The following is a 22,551-nucleotide window of genomic DNA, read 5'->3' on the forward strand; positions in this document are numbered from 1 at the left end:
GCTGTATGTTGAAGTGTTTATAATACCAATATAAATGGTCCGTTATTGGACATTATAAATTTTCCAGCTAACTCATTACTAGTTGCCAGCGTTTCGCCCTCGTGTGCTAGGCTGGGCTCATCAGTTGGTACCTAGCACACCTACCAAGACGCTGGCTAGTGCATACCGTGGAGGCCACTGCGTAGGCTAATTGTAGCCACTGGCAGTGCCAATGCACTATGAGACACTTTGTCCCATTATCAAAAATTGATGCCTGTCTGGCCATCAGATGATATAGATGTTGATTCCCATAGGGAATCTGAAATATTTGTTCCGAATGAGTAAATTTATAATACCAATATAAATGGTCAGTTATTGGACATTATAAATTTTCCAGCTAACTCATTACTGGTTGCCAGCGTTTCGCTCTCGTGTGCTATATCATCTGATGGCCAGGCAGGCATCAATTTTTGATAATGGGACAAAGTGTCTCATAGTGCATTGGCACTGCCAGTGGCTACAATTAGCCTACGCAGTGGCCTCCACGGTATGCACTAGCCAGCGTCTTGGTAGGTGTGCTAGGTACCAACTGATGAGCCCAGCCTAGCACACGAGGGCGAAACGCTGGCAACCAGTAATGAGTTAGCTAGAAAATTTATAATGTCCAATAACGGACCATTTATATTGGTATTATAAATTTACTCATTCGGAACAAATATTTCAGATTCCCTATGGGAATCAACATCTATATCATGTTGAAGTGTTTCCCAACCAAATTGCTGATGCGTAGCCTTCTCCAGATTGGAAGTCTATGGGCGAACATTATTATGCAACAGGATGACTCCGTCCAACAGTATTTCAGGGAGTTTTAACTAAACTGTTTAAAATAGTTTATGTTGGGTCCCCCTTTTCAATAAACTTTTAATGATTGAAAACTACTAATTCCTTCATACATGTTTCAGGAACAATATGCATTCCCTTCATCAGTGAAGTCAAATAAAATAACAAAAACTTTATGGCGCGTCGCAGTTTGTGCAAAGTGTCTTTGTAGCGCAGGGCCACCAGAAAATGAACTACTCTTCTCTGCTCTTCCTTGCTTGCTTGCCTCCATTTCTACAGCTGAACGAAACATCAACCAGTCCGCACGCCAACACAGACATAACCCAACAACCGTGAGTTGTCACTATGCAGTTCTCTTACCAAGCAATGGCAGTATCCATATGTAACACCAGTGTTGCTACCTTACACGTGGAAGATATGTTATGGCTGGTGATCGGTTTTCATTTAACTCCCCCTTACACATTAGTATGTTTTATACAACAATAACCACCCACCACTCATAAACAAAACAACAGATGAACAGCAAATCAAAATCCTTCACAAATTTAAATATTTAGGTGAATTAATAGCATATAAGATCAACAAAAAGCAGACATGGCACAACAGGCTTTGTGTGTTTGGGTCAATGTCATCCTCATCAGGTATTATTCCTTTATCATTTGGCCTTTTTAGTTGCAATTTAACAATCTCATAATTGTTCTGTACTGACTTTACAGTAAAGAAAATATGTAATTTTAGTATAATTCACCTTGGTCAATTCACAAATGTTGATTAAACACACAAAGATACATGTTTCTTCAGTCTTGAAAAAGAATATAAGTTTATAGAAATGCTCTAAAAACAACTACCACATTAAAAGTCCATTAGAAAAAACTGATCTTGAAGGGTTTCAACTTTTTATAATGTAAATAAAACGCAAACATAACCAAAATTCATTAAAAATCACTTGTTCTTGAATTCTTGTAGAAAAGTACCGATTGCATCAGAAATACCATGCAGTAAGAACAAGTGAATTTTTTGTGTTTATTTTTACATTAGGACAAGATGAAACCCTTCAATTCTTTCTAATGCACTTTTAAAGTAGTATTTTTTCTAGAGCATTTCTATAAACTGTATATTTTTTTCAAGACTGTAGAAGGCCCTATCGGGCCAAAACATATATCTTTAATTGTGTTTCTTATCAACATTTGTGTATTGACCAAGATGGATTAATAAAATGACATATTTTCTTTGGCCTTTTTTTAGTGCCGGGAGTGTCCAAATACATGTTCAACTCGCCTGCTGAAGGTCTGCCCATAGGCGACCTGCATGACTGGATGTGAGATGATGATAATGAGGTACGGAGATGGCGAAACCTGGTGTCGGGGCATAGCCTACTCCTTGCTTAATACAAAATTCATTATTTGATCCGTATTGAGACTCAATAGTTATGAAGAATTTAAGAGCCTTTGAGAGTTCACCTACTCAATACAAAATACACATTTATTTTATTAAGTCACTTTTACATACGGGACATGTTTCGTCCTGAAGTATAGGACATCAAAAATCAAATCAAAATCTCTTTATTTGCAAATGAGGTGTCTACCTCGGTGGCAAATGGTACACTAAAATACATTATTGTCAAGCACTAAATATTAAATTAACAAGAGAAGAAAATTTTTCCTATAATACAATATTATACAATTTACGCTAACAATGTTTTCTATTAAACACACAGCTCATCCTTAATAAATTTATATTGTTTACAAAATTCTACTTATAATATCTCCTGTACTACTTACAAATATAATCAACTGATATACAGTATGTGGAATTACTTCAAATGATACTATACAACTGGTATAACATTAATATTTACATTGCATTTATTTATTTACTTTTTTTTTTTTACCCGTTCTGGATCCTAAGTAGCATAACGACCTGCTGCGTCTTAACCAGAGCCCCTTTTGCCACCACTTTTCGGAGTTCCTGAAGGGCCTTCACAGCTACCGTAGCGGTCCCAGGGCCCTCGAAGTCCCCACTGTACTTCACCCCTACAGGCAGTCCCCTACTTTGGCTGTCCAAACTCCTTAGACCAGGGGATGGAATTAATTTATTCACACACATTTTTTTTTTTACAATAACCTGCACTGGTCGAATGCCCTCTAACACTTCATTTATTTTCTCTGTTGCTGTTTATTCTCTTCTTGAATATCTGTACAGATTTTGGAAAAGGATCAAACACTACCCCTGGTAAACTGTTCCACTCCTTCACACCCTTCCCAATGAATGAAAATTTACCCCAATCGCTTCTGCTAAAATTCCTTCTAATTTTATATTTGTGGTCAGTCCTGCCGATATAATTATTTTCCAACTGAAGCCTCTCACGGATATCTCCCCATGCTTCTTCTCCTGTATAGGCTCTATATAATCCTGTAAGTCTAGTTTTCTCCCTTCTCTTACTTAAAGTTTCCCACCCAAGTTCCTTTAACATTTCTGATACACTACTCTTTCTCCTGAAATCCCCTGTTACAAATCTTGCTGCTTTCCTCTGCACACTATCTATTTCTTTTATTAGGTATTCTTGGTGAGGATCCCAAACACTGTTTGCATATTCCAATAATGGACGAACCATACTCAAGTAACATTTTTCTTTTAATTCTTTGTTGCATCCTTTAAGTAGCCTCATTATGACATGTAATGATCTGTATGCTTTCCCAACAATGTCATCAATATGACCCTTCCAGTGCAAATTACTTTCAAATCTCACACTTAAGTATTTGCACTTGCCATCTTTTGGGATAACTACCTCATCCAAAGTATATTCAAATTCAGTTTTAAAGCTCCTGTTTGTAAAAGTTGTAACAGTTGATTTGCCTCCATTAACCTTCATATTATTTTCTTCAACCCATTGTTGGATACTTTCAAGGTCCCTTTGTAATTCTGTTTTGTTTTGAATCATGTCAAGTTTGTAAGACACAGGAAGAAGAAGAAGAAGAAGAAGAAGAAGAAGAAGAAGAAGAAGAAGAAGAAGAAGAAGAAGAAGAAGAAGAAGAAGAAGAAGAAGAAGAAGAAGAAGAAGAAGAAGGCTGGCATAAAATTAGAAGATGGTAAGGGTGCTGGTGGTGCGAGTCATCTCACAGATGCTATCATCGACAAGCTGAAGTGTTATTATGGCAATGCCAGAAGGGAAAATAAAGACAAATTGGAAGGCATGAGGAAGGCTATATGGGCTATATGGCACCACGAAGTCTCTACTGACATTGACCCTCAACAATATTGTTGTCCGAAAAGTTCAAGATCATGGTGTAGGAGGCATCAAGACCAGGCAAATGGAACTGAGAAGGAATATAAGCACCCTCGCCCAATTCCAATGGCTGTAATGAAGGCAATTAAGCCAATATTCCAAGACCTTGCTGCTACTGACCTCCTGAGACGTCCAAAAGGTCGGACTCAAAATGGTAATGAGTCCTTTAACAACAAAATATGAACTGTTTGCCCTAAAATCTCAAATTCAGGGAGGATGTTTGTGAAAATTGCAGCTGCTGAAGCTATGTCTTCTTTAAATGATGGTGATGAAAGTAAACTGGAAGTGCTAGAATGTTTAGGCATCAAAGTTGGGAAATATGCAACGTCTGCTCTGTCTGAAAGTGATGTTCTTCGGGTCAAATTTGTTGAAAAACGGCTTTGAGAGGAACGAAGGACAAGAAAGTGGCTGAGGATGGAAGAACATGGCAAGAACATGGGGATGGAGGGTACTAAATATGCAGCAGGTGCTTTCTAGTGTTATACGTAAGTGGAAATGTATATAATATGTTTAGAGCCATTTTCCCGAAAGTTTAATTTTTTCACACAAAAATGCAATATCTCAAGAACTAATGGTCCAAAATGCATCAAATTTGGAATTCCCTTTGTTGGAACTAAGTTATAGAGGATGAATTCCTTTGAAAAATATGCTCAGTGCACCTAAAACATCATGTGAAATTCTTAACTTTTTAAAATATTCAAATTAAATACCTATAAAAGGGTAACTCATTCTTCCACTAAGTTCATAGAGGTCTATCCCGGGTACTTTAGTGTTGCCTTTAAGGAAAAAAAATAGTTTATGCCAATCGAATTGATAATTATGAAAAAATGTTATTTTTTGTAACATTCAAGAAATATTTTTTAAATATTTAAATCTGCAAATTTTATTACACTTGTATATATTTAATGTTAAAGCTTTGTACATATAATGAAAGCCCAGTATTTGTACTATAAGTATACAAAGTTTAATTCAAATCCCTGTTATGGTTCTATAGATATAGAGTAATTTACAAAATGCATGCATTCCAGGTGTATCAGCCCCCTTAATAAAATGAAGTGTATTTTGTATTGAGTAAGCGGCCTCTCAAAGGCTCTTAAATTCTTCATAATTGGCCTACTCCTATCGAATAACACCAAGAGGTCAGTTCAAAGCTTAACGTCCCCATCTGATGGATGATCTCCATCAACAGCATCATACACTCTTTCTCCAAGTGAACACTGCGGAGAGGTTTGGTATTGAATCCAGGCTTTTATAGCACACAACCTAGTGATTCGAAATTGCATACCACCACCTCTCCACCCTGCCAGCCAACATTCTGATGGTTAAAAGTTGTTCTACCAACGGGACTCAAACTGACTATCCATGGTGTCAGACCATACAGCCTTAATGATCATTAAACGTAATATAAGTCATATTTAGCCTGTATTGTCAACTCTGAACAGTTTTACTATATTATCAATAAAAGGTTCAACCTTTACAATACTCAAAAAGTTTAATCTTAAAACAAAGTTACAGGTACATGTTTCGTCCCTCTTGGGGACATCACCAGCCTTGCAGAGAACGAGAGTTAAAAGGTAAAAATAAAAGCATATTTAGATGTTGTTACATGTCTTCAATAACTTAAATCTGTAGGGTCTCTCTGTATGCTATTCCGCAAGGAAGTGGTGATGTACAGTTAGTTCCTGGAGATCACTTTAAGTATCTAAGTGTCAATATAAGGAAAGATCTTGATTGGAGTAATCACATAAATGGGATTATAAATAAAGGGTATAGATCTCTGCACATGATTATGACGGTATTTAGGGACTGTAGTAAGAATGCAAAGGAGAGGGCATATAAGTCTCTGGTTAGACCCCAACTAGAGTATGGTTCCAGTGTATGGGACCCTCACCAGGGTTACTTGACTCAAGAACTGAAAAAATGCAAAGATTTCCGACAAAAGAGTAGCTTTACAAGAATGTTGCAAAGTTTGGGCTGGAAAGATTGGAAGAAAGTAAACGAGCTGCTCGACTAAATAATGGTATGTAATAATACAAATATAGTTGGTCCGTTATTGGACATTATAAATTTTCCAGCTAACTCATTCCTGGTTGCCAGCGTTTCACCCCCGTAAACTATATTGGTATTATAAATTTACTCATTCGGAACAAAAAATTCAGGTTCTCTATGGGAATCAATATCATAAGTGGTATGTTCCGAGCTGTCAGTGGAGAAATGGGGTGGAATTACATTAGTAGACGAATAAGTTTGAGTGGTGTCTTTAAAACTAGGAAAGATCACAATAAGAAGATAAAGTTGGAACTCAAGAGGACACATTGGGGCAAATATTTGTTTAGAGGAAGGAGAGTAAGGGATTGAAATAACTTACCAAGGGAGATTTTCAATCAGTTTCCAATTTCTTTGCAGTCATATAAGAAAAGGCTAGGAAAACAACAGATAGGGAATCTGCCATCTGGGCGACTGCCCCAAAATGCAGATCAGTAGTGATTGATTGATTGATGAGTGAATAACATCTGCTTAAAAGAGTTGGGTCATTAATTACAGTATAAAAGAGTCTTGTATTTGGCAACAAATAGGTTATGGGTAAAACTATAACTTGTTGTGCAGTCTTCGTTTTCTTGCTACTATTTGTAAATTGCGTTCTACTGATAGGTTTAAACACAGATTTAATTTTACAAATAGCAGTACCAAGTGAATTGGTCATGCAGTTAGGGGCACGCAGCTGTGAGCTTGCATTCGGGAGGCAATTTCAAGTTGTTCACAAACCTGCCATTCAACTTTATTCCTCCCACTTCCTCATACAGGGCTCCTTTAATGACCTCTTCAGAATAAATATGGAATAGTAATAGGGATAAAAGCAACAACAACAAATTTACAAGCACATAAAGGAACCTGGAATGCTGGAGGAATGTCAGATAAAATGAGGAAATAGTGAAATATGACAAATCTGGATTAGTGCTGTCACACACAGACACCTCAAACACATTCCTAACTTACCACCAGCCATTGTAAGTGAGGGCTCTGTATTCTTGTCGCATAGTGATACGGCACCACCTCTGTTGAGCAAAAATAAATTTTTTCAGATGAACCAATCTTATTCAATTTAGTTATTAACTATCTCACAGAACAATTGATGACACAACTACTATATGCAGACGGCATCGTGCTAGTTGGTGAAATAAGTGAAGAAGTCGAGGCAGCCTTAAAACTTTGGAGAAAAGGTTTGGAGGCAAATGGACTCAGAAAAAGCTGCAAGAATTTTTCCAAGCCAGAAGTTCAAAGTCCACTCAACACAAATTTTTTAGCAGGTCAAGCACTAGGAATGATGAATAAATTCAAGTACCTGGGCTCAGTTATTATCACCGATACGACAATTGATGATGACGTGAAGCATCGCATCAAAGTTGGATGGACTACATGGTGTTTGCTGACAGGCGTCTTATGTGACAGGCGAATGCTTATAAAGGCAAGATATACAAGACTGTTGTTAGGTCCGCCCTCACTTACAGCTGCGAGTGTTGGACAAGGCAAAAGAAGCATAACCAATAAATGCATGCAACGGAAACGCAGATGCTGCGATGATCAACGGGTGTCACCCTTTTGGACCGAGTGAGCAATGAGCATACACGGTCCCTATCAGTGAAAAATTGGGGAAGCGGCAGTTGCACTGGTACAGACGCTGGCACAAGGAGCCAAGGAGAGGATACAGGCGTCCACAAGCAACATGGTGGCATACAGACAGAAAGGCCATGAACAGAAACGGCATTTCAGTGGCGGAGACATCCACCGCAAGTAATACTCTCTAAGGATCAGAAGAGCCGACCCCGAGTGATACTTGGGAATGTCCATTGTGGGCACACATATGGCCATAAAAGAAGAAAAACCATATTATTAAAATGCTGACGATAGGTGCTGATAAGAAAAGGGAGCTATGTGACATTAAAAGAACAGTTTTGAGGATGAAAGAGGAAGACAACAAGATTCACCATTGGCAGCATTGCGACTCTGTTACAGACGTAAAGCAATGGAAAGGACATATTAATATTGAATAAAATCCATATAGAGCGAAAGAGGATGTCATAAATAACATCCCCTTTGCTGATGGGTTATAACATGAAATGAAATTCATATTTTCGAGGTCTATATTGACTGTAGTTATGACAGGTAACCTCCAGCTGCGTTCTTAGTGGATCCCCTTCGCTGTAGGTATCAGAATGAGTAAAAATACCAACGCCACCAAAAGCCCAGTTAGCACAGTCCTGTTCTTCCCCAACTCACCATTCCTCTCAAACCCCTGAAGCCCTTCCAGACTTGGCCGTTACATTCAGCCAACAATAGACAACATATCTACTTGGGCAAATGCTAACAGCTTAAGAATTAACGATGAGAAAGCAGTACAAATGATCTTCAGAAAAGGTGGGAAAATTAGCAGCAAAGGATGAAATAACTCACAAAAATCAACCATTAGAAATAGCGAACACATTTAAATACCTAGGCATTACTCTTTAAACAATAAACACGTCCTTCAGAGCCCATATAAAAGATCTACAGCAGCAATAAAGGGTATACACGATATAAAGAATGTACAACTATTGCTAGAAACTGCCTTGAAGCTTTTCCACGCCAAAATTGTACCCAGTCTAACATATGGCACTGAAATCGTGTGGTCCCAACTATCCCTCCATGATCTAGCTTCAATGGAAAAAAAGAAAGCCAGGTTCTTGAAAGCTGATCTCGGACTATCAAAATATAGCCTATCAAGACTCTCCTATGAACTTACTGGAGAAACATTCTTCATAGAAGACTTAAGAATAAATCACAGCCTGTCAACTACTGTGAAATCCGAGAAAATACTCGAAGACAGACAACGAAAAAGAACCGAAATATGGAGCGAATTTTACTCCACGGATGCCATGAAAACCAATGACTGGAAGTAAGCTAACTTCAACCTCCGACATGTCATGACAAGATTCGCAACTCATGGGTTCCATCACAAGATGTGTGCAAATAAACGATTCCATGAACTAAGACAGGACTGTGTATGTGAAAGATGCAAACTTCCTTGTGACAGATATCACGCTATGCACTGTGAACTCAGAGCAGAATCTCTTACAAAATTCTGTTCCTCAATGTAAACTTTTGCACATTGTGCACATTTCCTAATTAATAACAATAGACAACAAACCATACACAGCACACGGCTTGTCTGCCAGGACACGTAACGACGGCAAGGAATGCAAGTACTCAGATGTGTCTTATATTATTTTTACCTTTCTATCTTGTTTACAGTTAAACAATTTCTCAAATACCTATTTTCATTCTAGATTACTCCACGATTGAAACCATATGACCCAAGCCCAGCTTTTCAACTTATAAAGGTACCACACAAAATGTTGCCCCTGTGTTAACAGCCTAATTTTACTACACAATGTTCTTTATCCATTAAACCACTAAAGGAACACATTTTACGATTAGCAGCAAAGAACCAAGTACTGATTTTTCTCTCTTAACTTGTGTGTCTACAAAAGTAAGATTCTTTTATACTTGAACAACGATGAGATGTTTCAAATGAATTTCACGTCACCACTTTGTTGGCACACTAAGACCATGCAAATTTGAGTTGCAGTAGACATGTACTTTTTTGGTTATTTCACGGTGAATGTGGTAGCAGGGTGCGAAATCGGAAGAAAATGGTGGGGGTAGAAGGATCGTAGAGCTTAACTACTAGTGTTTATTTCAAACAGTAGTAGGGGTATATAATTTCGTTCTAAGTAAATAACCCCCTCCCCTTAAAAATGTAAATTTAAAATGTTTTTGTATGAATTCTGTTGTTATAACAACAATGATGGTCAATGGAAAATTATTCTCGGGTTTCAGATGGACTTGCCATAATGAAACACGAAAAATAGGCTGCATGTGCGAAGTTGCCACCGCTGCGTTTTTTTAATTGCTCAAGGTCTGGCAGTCATCCTATTATTTCTATCTTATGTGTATTATTGTTGACGTTTTTATGAAAATATGCACAGTAAAGGACATTGATTTCAGTCATACATGTGTTACATTTTCCTCGTTTTGTAATGAAAGAATCCCCCCTGGGCAATTTTAGTGGGGGGGGAACCCTCTCTCCCCCCCCCCCCCCCCCCCCCGATTTCGTACCCTGCATGGTAGACTCGGTGCTATCATGCTAAAGTCTACTGTCTTTGCAGGAGCATTCATGGTATTAAACTTACAGCGCACTTCCTGGCATGAGAGACCATCCAGGGTCTGGATCTTCTTCTCACCGAGACAGATAGGGTAGTTTCTGTCTTGTGGAGAATGAAGACCAGGGCAGTTTGGAGGTGTGCACTCTTCCGCACCATGAGCTACTCTTTCACATGTACCACACACAGATGGATTTGGACAACGAGATACCATGGGTCCAAACCTTTGACATTGATAGCACCGCATGGAAGGTGGGATGTATGGCCTCACACTGCAACGATAGGCTGTTACCTTGACTTTCTCTGGTAACAGCAATAGCATGAAGGAGACACTAAAGGCACCAGTGCCAACATCTTCACCGTTGACTTTGCACGTAATGCGCCGCACATGTGTCATGCCACGGATTTTCATGTCTCCCAACAGATCATCGTCAGTGTTCAAAATGAGGTCCCAGTGTAAGATGACTCCGTGAACCAGATTCAAGGATTTGTACTTTAATGGGAATTTTGCCAACTTAGCAAATGTGAGAAATATTATTTTAAAGTACAGTAGTCTACTGCAGTTGGGATAACCATGACATAGCTATAGAAATGGGCTAGTCTGATAGTCTCACACTTTTGCCCTTTAAAAAAACACTCAACACAATTATGGTACGGTGCATCTTTTACATTACCCGTACTCTGAACCCATAATAAGCAATAACTGTGTAAGTGTTTATAAAGGTAAAGCACATCATCACTTCAGAAACAATACCGCATATCTGACAATGCTTCTTCCTATCCATTATTTTTCTTAAGACTGGTCACGTCTCCCACCCACATATGGATATGTAGTTCATCAGAACAAGTCTCATTGTGTTCATATGCTTTAAACGCCATGGTGCAACAGTTCAGAAGGGCCATGCCTAGCAAGCAACCACTACTCAGCCCGAAGGCCTGCAGATTACAATCTGCCGTGTGGTCGGCACGACGAATCCTCTCTGCCATTATTTTTGGTTTTCTAAACTGGGGTCACTATCTCACTGTCAGCTCCTCAATTGTAATCACCATATAGACTGAGTGGACCTCAAAACAGCCCTTAGATCCAGGTAAAAATCCCTGACCTGGCCAGGAATCGAACTTAAAACCTCCAGGTAAGAGGTAAGCACACTACCCCTAGACTGGCTTTCCTATGCTTATGTGTAAAGGAAAATGAATCCTATAGTATCGTACTGTAGAAATGTATGTTTACACGAGGTATTTATGCACTCCTGCAGTATAATGTATATAAGGTTAATTTTTCTTTACACACAAGCAAAGGAAAATTAACACGACAATAGTTCTGAAGGACTGCATATCCATATGTGGCTGGGAGGCATGACCAGTATTAAGGAAAATCATGAATAGGAAGAGTATTATCAGATACGCGGGACTGTTTCTGAAGTAACGATATATAACATTCCGTTACACAATACAGCCATCATTAAAGAACATTCTTGTTTCATTAACTAGTTAATTTAAAGCCAATAAAGCAGAAATAAATTTAGATATTTAGGCTAAGGAGACAAGTTCACCACAGCACAGACAGCACATTTTTAGCAACATAAAATCGCGAAAACCAGCATGCATGTAGTTAAGCAAGTTCACATGCACTTTAGTGTTCCTAACTTACCATCTTGCATGGTGGTAGTAGGATCTGTATTGTTACTGCATATCGACAAGACACCCCCTCTGTTGAGTAAAAAATAGCTAGGTAAACCTTAAGCAATCAATTATATAAATTTGCACGAAAAATCGACAAAGGCATGATAATACCGAAAAAGAAATAGTGACACGCCCACAATGAGGTTATGTCACTTCGGTAAGGTTATATAGGCTACACACAAAACCGCTGTACAGATGCACACAATTAAATATGAAAGAGACAAGTATTTATACTCACAGTTGTAACTTGAATTCATTCTTAATGCTATTACTCCGTAGCAGACTTCTAACGAGTACGGATGACATCCTGTTGTTCTGTTATACCTGGAAAAATCCCTCCACTTTTGTTTTCACCCTCTTAACACGGGCAGTGCCGGTAATGTAACTCACACTCAATGAATTTGAGTACTACGTTTATAACGAAGATAACCGCCAACAAGGATAATATCTGTCATACGTTCAAGGTTCAATGATTCCCAGTTACGTGAATCAGCTGAGATGACGCAATACATATATTTACACCAGGCGCAATGCAGATATTTATACACCCAAGGGCCTGTTCCACGAACGAACTTTGCAACTTTTCAACTTTGCACTTTGCACTTTTCAATTCCACCATGATCTGGGACTGGGTGCGACTTTTCAATTTCTTCGCAAAGTGGTCTTTGCGTAAGAAGGAATCGATCATGTTTATTCCATGAACAAACTTTATAATACTCCATGATTTTAGTGTTTTTTTAATTATTATTATTATTTTTTTTTTAATTTACGGTGAAGACGATAAAGTTCTAATTATGGTACCGGTGGTTTTAAAGTTTTGATTTTTGATCATGGAAAGAAGGATAATTACAAGAAGCTGGCTCTGCTAGAATGCATTTGCTCGAAGTTGTCAAGGGGAAACGGGACATCCTTTTTATGTCTATCAACATAAACCTCTTAAGTGCTCACGCTACGAAGGTAGTTCTCTAATATACCGGTACGCGTTTATTCCTGTTACTAGAAATGTAGCCTAAATTGCTGGCTTCAATATTTATTATAATGGACCTAATGTTGTGTTAGGCCTTAGCCTATATGTCATTATTTAATTTTATCCGTTCACACTTCGGACAGCCATCGTTGTCTTGGTCTCCCTCTACTTCTCTTACCCTGCATAACAGAGTCCATTATTCTCCTAGGTAACCTATCCTCTTCTATTCGCCTCACATGTTCCCACCCCCGAAGCCGGTTTATGCGTATTGATTCTCCTCATTCTGAGTTCGCTCCTGCCATTGTTCCCACCTGTTTGTATCAGCAATCATTCTCGCTACTTTCATGTCTGTTACTTCTAACTTATGAATAAGATATTATGAATAAGATATCCTGAATCTACCCAGCTTTCGCTCCCGTAAAGCAAAGTTGGTCTGAAAACAGACCGATGTAAAGATAGTTTCGTCCGGGAACTGAAAGTTATTGACCAGGGTATGGATTTCTACTTTAGTGTCTTTCCGCCCAAAGAAAGTGTACAGTATTTCATATAACACCTGCTGTCTAGCTTTGATTATAGTGTTGTTACGGCGAGTGTAGCCTAATCTACTCGTACAAAGCTGGTGTGACTACAAAATACAGGCTACCAACATCATTTTTCTTCTTTAGGAGGCTTTCAAGTACATATCTAGATACCTTAACATTCAGAACAATAAAGGAAGTCGAAGACCATTCATATAATAAATATGCGCACGTTTTTGTTAATGCAGATGGCACTATCAAATACATGCTACCAATAGAGAAATGGATTGACTTACATGATGCCAGAAGTAAAAATGTAACAACATTGCAGTCGGACAAGATACATTTTTTCAGCTTGAATATCGAGAGATTGCAATGGCTGGAAAATTATTTTCCCCAGTATCATACCTGAAGGAACTTAAGATCTACAGTGAGGAAGCCGGAAAGTAATTCTTTAGTAAGGAGACGAGTAAGGCCATCCTGTAAAATTCAGCATTAACAGTGGATTGTGTCGAGTACCGGTACCTTCTTCAGACAGGGTTTCATTACTTTTTGAACCGAGCATTCAGTAGTGACTCTATAGAGATGGATTTTAGCGTTCTGCAGCAAATATCAGGCATCTTCAGTCTCAACCGCTTTTTAGAGATGGGAATCTTGGCTGCGTATTCCTTCAAGCAGTAACGTGGAGGTGGTGTCTGGCACTTCCGTGATCAGAAATGCCGAAGTGATTATTCCAAACATGCCACTATGTCAGCGCCATGCAGCGCATTTACCAAATTATGTCACGTGTATCCTTGAGGATCTGCACAAGTCCCCTGGTAAGTTACTTCTATGCCGACAGTAGGTAATATTATCTATATATTAAAAAAATTGAAAACTAAAGTCAGTCAGTCCGGTCATTCTATCCGGTCGATTTCCTTCATTCTTTTTTTTAACTGAAAGGTACTCATGCACAGATTTGTCATCAGGTATTATAAATCACTTAACTTCCGCCTTCCTCAAATTATTTTGATTTTTTCAATTTTTTGTCTCTTTGAAGCAATCATATCTTTGGTTCTAATTGAGGTACGGAGTTCGTTTTGGCCTAAGAACACTCAGTGGATCAAGCTCTTTCGTTTCAGCTCTTTATTATTCAAATTGGTTAATTCTGAGGAAAGTTATGAGTGCACATTCAATTTGAGGTCTCATTTCTTCAACATTTTTTTCTCATCGAAGCAATCATTTATTTCATTCTAATTGAGGCACGCGGTTCGTTTTGGTCTAAAAACACTTAGTGAATCAAGCGCTTTCTTTTGAGGTAATAACTACTTGAATTGGTAGATTCTGAGAAAAGTTATGAGTACATTTGTCTCCATGACGAACATCTTTGAAGGACTTTTTAACAGTTCGGCGCGTAGTGTTGTTCCAATGAACGTTTAATTCAGTTGCTTTGTGTGATGTATTTTCAAGTGTTTTGTTGACATAATATTACATTCTATTAACACAGCAGATCATGTGCTTTATTTCATTAACTTTAAACGGTAATCAATAAAACTAACACCATGCTATGTGACTGCGTTTGAAACGTTAAATAATTAAATATTTTTGATCAAGGATTTTATATAAATGCTTTTTTTGTGCAGTTAATTGAGTCAATAAAAGTTAGTAAGCACATATTTGCTCCTCATTTCAAGTAGTTAGGCTCTCTTCTGAACCCCATCGTTTGGTTAAGATCGTGACCGAATTATTCCCGCTACGACCCCAAGATTTAAGAGTTCGATATTGCTCTACTGCAGCAGGTGTGGCCAACCAACGATGGAATGGTAAGTCAAGGGTTAAGTATTATTGACTTAAAGGTAGTAGATGAATATTGTTACTTGGGCAGTGAAATAACTAACAATGGCAGAAGTAAGGAGGACATAAACTGCAGACTAGCACAAGCAAGGAAAGCTTTCTTAAGAAAGGAAATTTGCTTACTTCAAACATTGATATAGGAATTAGAAAGATGTTCCTGAAGACTTTCATTTGGAGCGTGACATTCTATGAAAGTGAAACATGGACGATAACTAGCTCAGAAAGAAAGAGAATAGAAGCATTTGAAATGTGGTGTTACAGAATAATGCTGTAGGTGAGATGGCTAGATCGAATCACGAATGAAGAGATACTGAATCGAATTGGTGAGAGGAGATCGATTTGGCTAAATTTGAAGAGAAGACGAGGTAGAATGATAGGACACAACTTAAGACACCCAGGACTTGTTCAGTTTGTTTTTGAAAGAAGTGTGGGTGGTAGGAACGGTAAGGGTAGACCAAGGTCTGAATATGACTAGCAGATTAGAGCAGATGTAGTTTGCAATAGTTACGTAGAAATGAAAACGTTAGCACAGGATAGGGTGGCATGGAAAGCTGCATTAAACCAGTCTATGGACTGATGACTCAAACAACAACAACAAACATTTTCAGATAGATCCCCATCCCAAAAACATGACCATGTTTTAAAAAATCCAATATCGTATCCGACCCACCCTACGCTTGGCCTCTTTCGTCGTCAGGAGATGTTTCTCGCATGTTTTTCTGCCCTGGCATTGCACAGGTTAACAACATTTTACTTGGAGAACAATGGCTTGTCTGTATATTGAGACTCTACTGGTAAATGTGGTTTATTCAGCATTCCATTATAATTGTGTTCTTATTACAATATGCAGCAATGCAGTGTAACAATCTACACAAATATAGCAAACACTTCCGTTTCTGTTGACTTTAGCAGACTCCCGGCATGGTGGTGGTGGTGATTTTTGTCTTGCTCGTTGTTTTGAGCTTGTTGTTTCAAGGGGCCTAACATCGAAGGTCATCGGCCCGATTTTTGTTTTAAGAGGAAGTACAACTAGATAACCGTCCTCTCTGAACAAATTAAGTGGAAAAATAATTTAAAATAAAAATAAAACTAATTATTCAATGGAGGAATTTGAAAATGAATTTACCCCACTGTCAGCAGCCCTGAAGATGTTTTTCCGTGGTTTCCCATTTTCACACCAGACAAATGCTGGGGCTGTACCTTAATTAAGACCACGGCTGCTTCCTTACATTTCCCCCTGTGGGTGGGGGCGGTAAAATAACACCCACAGTATTCCCTGATTGTCGTAAGAGTCGACTAAAAGGGGCCCCAGAGGCGGCTCTGAATTTTTGAGCGGGGGTTGGCAACCACGGGGCCCTTATCTGAGTCCTGCCATTGCTTCCACTTTCTTGTGCCAGGCTCCTCACTTTCATCTGTCGTATCCGATCTTACTTGGTCAACTCTTGTTCTTTTCCGACCCCGGCGGTATTACGTATGGAGACCTGGAGAGTCTTTTATTTTCACGCCCTTCGTGACACTTGTCTTCCTTTGGCCGATACCTTCTTTCTTCGAAGTATCGAATCCCTTATTTTTTTTTCTCTCATTAGTGTAATATAGAGGATATCCGACTCGTTGGCTGAATGGTCAGCGTACTGGCCTTCGGTTCAGAGGGTCCCGGGTTCGATTCCCGGCCGGGTCGGGGATTTTAATCGCTTCTGATTAATTCTTCTGGCTCGGGGACTGGGTGTATATGTCCGTCCCAATACTCTCCTCATCATATTCAGACAACATACTACACTACCAACCACCACAAAACACGCAATACTGCTTACATCCCTCCATAGAGGGTTGGTGTCAGGAAGGGCATCCTGCCGTAAAACAGGGCCAAATCCACATGTGCGTTGCAGTTCGCACCCGCGACCCCACAGGAGTGGGAAAAGCGGCAGGAAAAGAAAGAAAAGAAAGAAAGTGTGATATAGAGGATGGTTGCCTAGTTGTACTTCCTCTTTAAACAATAATCACCACCACCACCGTCCGCCTCGTTGGCTGAATGGTCAACGTACTGGCCTTCGGTTCAGAGGGTCCCGGGTTCGATTCCCGGCCGGGTCGGGGATTTTAACCTTCATTGGTTAAGTCTAATGGCCCGGGGGCTGGGTGTTTGTACTGTCCCCAACATCCCTGCAACTCACACACCACACATAACACTATCCTCTACCACAATAACACGCAGTTACCTACACATGGCAGATGCCGCCCACCCTCATCGGAGGGTCTGCCTTACAAGGGCTGCACTCGGCTAGAAATAGCCACACGAAATTATTATTATTATACCACCACCACCTTCCTTCCATTTCGTAGTCCTTTCCTATCTCATCGTCGCCATAAGACCTATCTGTGTTTGTGCGACGTAAAGTCAACTGTTTAAAAAAATGAACTTCAATTTTATAAATAAAACAAAAATTATTGTATTAAGCCGAAAAGGTCACAAACGCCTAACAGAATACTTGAAATCATCATCATCATCCACTCTCGCATATAAAGCGACTCACGAGATCAGCAGTAGTCGCGTTATCGGCTAATATGAGTCTCCTGCAGGCGCTCTCTGTGAGGATGTAGGCCACGGTGAAGTCAGACCCATAAGAACACACTGTGGGGTATTTTCTCTTCAGAGTGCGTACATCTTCCATGACCTATCCTCAGTCTACACAAAACTACGGCCTCTCTCCGTGAAGGCCGGAAAGAGGACCGCCACACGGTAGTTGTCTTTTAAGTTAGCAGACAAAGTAGAGGTCCCCGTACTATCAAAGTCGTAAAATTAATCATCATCATCATCTGTTTACCCTCCAGGTTCGGCTTTTCCCTCGAACTGAGCGAGGGATCCCACCTCTACCGCCTCAAGGGCAGTGTCCTGGAGCTTCAGACTCTTGGTCGGGGGATACAACTGGGGAGTACGACCAGTACCTCGCCCAGGCGGCCTCACCTGCTATAGTGAACAGGGGCCTAGTAGGGGGATGGGAAAATTGGAAGGGATAGGCAAGGATGAGGGAAGGAAGCGGCCGTGGCCTTAAGATAGGTACCATCCCGGCATTTGCCTGGAGGTGAAGTGGGAAACCACGGAAAACCACTTCGAGGATGGCTGAGGTAGGAATCGAACCCGCCTCTACTCAGTTGACCTCCCGAGGCTGAGTGAACCCCGTTCCAGCCCTCGTACCACTTTTTAAATTTCGTGGCAGAGCCGGGAATCGAACCCGGACCACCGGGGGTGGCAGCTAATCACGCTAACCACTACACCACAGAGGCGGCTGTAAAATTAATCGATTTCCTTAATTGTACCGAAGATTGAAGGGTTAAAGGGCCCGTAAAGGTTTCAAATTGTGAGTCTCTGTCAAACTAAGAAAACACATTTCGAAACTCCGTCCCGGCCAAAATGCAGTTCCAGAAAAAACAGCCCAAAATCGCTTGTTTCTTTACTTATTTTCTTTTTGATTCCGAAGTTAAGCAACATTGGGCGTGGTCAAGAGTTGGATGGGTTGCCACGCGCTGTTGGTGGGGGGTAAGGGAATGTAGGAGCGGAGAGCAACTAGCCACCCTACCGCACGTAGACTCCGGCTGAGGAACACCTCTGCGGAGGTTCGGACCTGCCTTCGGGCAGAATAAACCCTTACCTTACCTTATGTGGTGTGTTCCTCGGTTCAATAAACTCAGGCGTTTTTTAATCTTTTGAAAAAAACTGCACCGAATGTACTTGAAAGAAGAAATGAAAACCTACAACCTGTTGTCCAGTCAGTGACCGTGTCAGGGATGGGATGAATGAAACCCCCATCTTGTGGCGAGGATAGAATTGTGCCGGCTGCCGAAGCCGGTCGCACTCCTCTGTGGCAATGATTAATGACTGACAGATGAAATGAAGTGGAGAGTGTTGCTGGAATGAAAGATGACAGAGAAAACCGGCGTACCCGGAGGAAAACCTGTCCAGCCTTCGCTTTGTCCAGCACAAATCTCACATGGAGTGACCGGGATTTGAATCACGGAACCCAGCGGTGAGAGGCCGACGCGCTGTCACCTGAGGCATGGACATTATTTCATCCTCGACGGAGAATGCCATAAGCTAGTCTGCCATAGCAGAACATTTTTACAGTACACACCATGAAATCCTCTTTGACCAGGCGAAGGTCATCGCGCCTGTAAAAGACTTCTATGCTCGTCTTGTGAGGGAAGCCATAAAGATAGAGCTGCGCCCAAATAACATCAACAGGGAAGACGCCTTCAAGTTATCAAATACATGGAGACCTGTACTGCAGAAATACATGCATAACACCACAAACGGGACGCACTCACTAAACTGTCGACAGAGGGCGGTGAATTACAGCATGACGATCCTTGAGTCCAATTAGTGGGGTAGTGCGGCCATGACTTCCACGTTTCTTTGAATTTCTTTGCTCACTGTTGGAAGCAGAAATTAACATGCCCTGATGAAGGCCAATGCAATTTGGCTGAAAGGTCGGCTTCATTAAATAAATATAGTGGCTTTAATCCAGTATTCATTTATTTATTTCCGTTAATACAATGAGCCTCGAAAACGTACGTTCATTACTTAGAATATCACCTTGTTTTCTTGACTCGGCAAAAGACCAAAAACTTAGTATAATGTCCATAACATAAAATAGGCTATACCAACTCGATTAGTAAATTGATTGAAAAATTTCATTTAAAAGTTATGTCAATATTTAAAAGTTTTCACATCATTTTACTGCATTTTTAATGTAATTTTACAGATCACTTTTTAAACATTTTTAGGTCATCAGTATCCTGGCCATGTTCATAACTAATATTTTAATAAAAATGGACTTAGAGCAGGATGGTTCTAGATAATCGGCTTAATATTTCAACCCTAGAATTGCCAAACGTCGCATGCGCGACGCATATTACATTCATTCACTTAATCGGCTGTAACATCCATTATCTTTCACTAACGCTATTATAACAAGTAAGACATTGAAGGCAAAGCTTAAAGTCTTTCATCACACATTCCTCACTTGCCGCAAATGACTGAATCAACGTTAGAGTAGGTATAAAGTCAGCTGCTCTTTTCTCATCTCCTTGAAGTCACAGTTTCTATCCCTTTCCTCATCCCCTTGAAGTCACAGTTGCTATCCCTTTCCTCATACCCTTGTGGTCACAGTTTCTATCCCTTTCCTCTTACCCTTGAAGTAACAGTTACTATCCCTTTCCTCATCCCCTTGAAGTCACAGTTACTATCCCTTTCCTCATACCCTTGAAGTCACAGTTACTATCCCTTTCCTCATACCCTTGAAGTCAAAGTTTCTATCCCTTTCCTCATACTCTTGAGGTCACAGTTGCTATACCTTTCCTCATACTCTTGAAGTCACAGTTACTATCCCTTTCCTCATACTCTTGAAGTCACAGTTACTATCCCTTTCCTCATACTCTTGAAGTCACAGTTACTATCCCTTTCCTCATACTCTTGAAGTCACAGTTACTATCCCTTTCCTCATACCCTTGAAGTCACAGTTGCTATCCCTTTCCTCATACTCTTGAAGTCACAGTTACTATCCCTTTCCTCATACTCTTGAAGTCACAGTTACTATCCCTTTCCTCATACTCTTGAAGTCACAGTTACTATCCCTTTCCTCATACTCTTGAAGTCACAGTTACTATCCCTTTCCTCATACTCTTGAAGTCACAGTTACTATCCCTTTCCTCATACCCTTGAAGTCACAGTTACTATCCCTTTCCTCATACCCTTGAAGTCAAAGTTTCTATCCCTTTCCTCATACTCTTGAGGTCACAGTTTCTATCCCTTTCCTCATACTCTTGAGGTCACAGTTGCTATCCCTTTCCTCATACTCTTGAGGTCACAGTTACTATCCCTTTCCTCATACTCTTGAGGTCACAGTTACTATCCCTTTCCTCATACCCTTGAGGTCACAGTTACTATCCCTTTCCTCATACTCTTGAGGTCACAGTTACTATCCCTTTCCTCATACTCTTGAGGTCACAGTTACTGTCCCTTTCCTCATACTCTTGAGGTCACAGTTGCTATCCCTTTCCTCATACTCTTGAGGTCACAGTTACTATCCCTTTCCTCATACTCTTGAGGTCACAGTTACTATCCCTTTCCTCATACTCTTGAGGTCACAGTTGCTATCCCTTTCCTCATACTCTTGAGGTCACAGTTACTATCCCTTTCCTCATACCCTTGAAGTCACAGTTGCTATCCCTTTCCTCATACTCTTGAGGTCACAGTTGCTATCCCTTTCCTCATACTCTTGAGGTCACAGTTACTATCCCTTTCCTCATACCCTTGAAGTCACAGTTGCTATCCCTTTCCTCATACTCTTGAGGTCACAGTTACTATCCCTTTCCCCATACCCTTGAAGTCACAGTTGCTATCCCTTTCCTCATACTCTTGAGGTCACAGTTGCTATCCCTTTCCTCATCTCCTTGAAGTCACAGTTGCTATGTAACTTCGTGTTTACTCGCTGTTGCTGTTAGTTTTTTCTGATTTCCTTTCGTCATCCTTCGACCGATTATTAAGTTTACTTTTATATTACTTCTTTGAACTGTAATATTGTGGAGTGCAGCACTTTTGAAGACTTATGAGGCCTGCCAGGAAAAGAAAACTCTCCGAAAATGACTCCGAGTAATGCTTGGCGGCTGACGGAACTGTATGTTGGTCGGAACTTTTCATTCTTTTGTGCTTTTATTTCTGTTTTTACCTTTGAGAACTTAACATTTTTTAAACTAGAAGAAATTTAGAGTGCTTTGTATTATTATTAATGGTGAACTTGAAAATATGAAAAACAAACACTAATTTAGTTTTCCAAAAGTTTGATCGCCTTGTACTCTTCAGATAAGTAAGTAAAATAGCTAATACATATATCAGCATATTAAATAAAGTTTTATGAGTAATATGGTGTACTGCGTGTCTGTAATATCCCTGGAGGAAGGGGTCAAACGTTAAGAGGTGATAGCATGGGTCATTCTAAAGCGAAATAGTACGTTATGCAACAAGCCTGTATTGGCAATAATTAAAACACGAGTATGCTTACAAAACGAGTTTTATAATTTCCATACGACTGTCTTAATTACCATTATAGGCGAGTTGCATACGACTGTTTATGTTCGGGGATAATTATAACTCTATTTTTTTAAATATCTATACATTTCTGTCGAGATGTTGCTTGACAATTGAGTTTGCTGAACAGACGCATTGATTGATTTCCCGTGAGTGGATCAGAGACC

General features: G+C 39.9%; 1 protein-coding gene across 3 annotated transcripts in view; it reads right to left on the reverse strand.

Moving 5' to 3' along the window:
- The window catches only part of LOC136885283 (acyl-coenzyme A thioesterase 9, mitochondrial), a 52,613-nt gene extending 40,070 nt beyond the window's left edge, over positions 1-12,543 (reverse strand). Inside the window, exons 1-2 of one of the 3 annotated variants that reach the window (XM_067157789.2) lie at positions 12,227-12,543; positions 7,103-7,161 (exon numbers count right to left, since the gene is read on the reverse strand). In XM_067157789.2, coding sequence (XP_067013890.2) covers positions 7,103-7,161; positions 12,227-12,294 — 127 coding nt within the window. In that variant the 5' untranslated portion in view covers positions 12,295-12,543. Of the gene's footprint in view, positions 1-7,102; positions 7,162-11,956; positions 12,016-12,226 lie in introns of all 3 variants that reach the window. The other 2 variants (XM_067157788.2, XM_068230441.1) reach the window with 2 other exon arrangements.
- Positions 12,544-22,551: the final 10,008 nt, after the last annotated feature.

Source organism: Anabrus simplex, chromosome 14, assembly GCF_040414725.1.
Source record: "Anabrus simplex isolate iqAnaSimp1 chromosome 14, ASM4041472v1, whole genome shotgun sequence".
Lineage (NCBI taxonomy): Eukaryota > Metazoa > Arthropoda > Insecta > Orthoptera > Tettigoniidae > Anabrus > Anabrus simplex.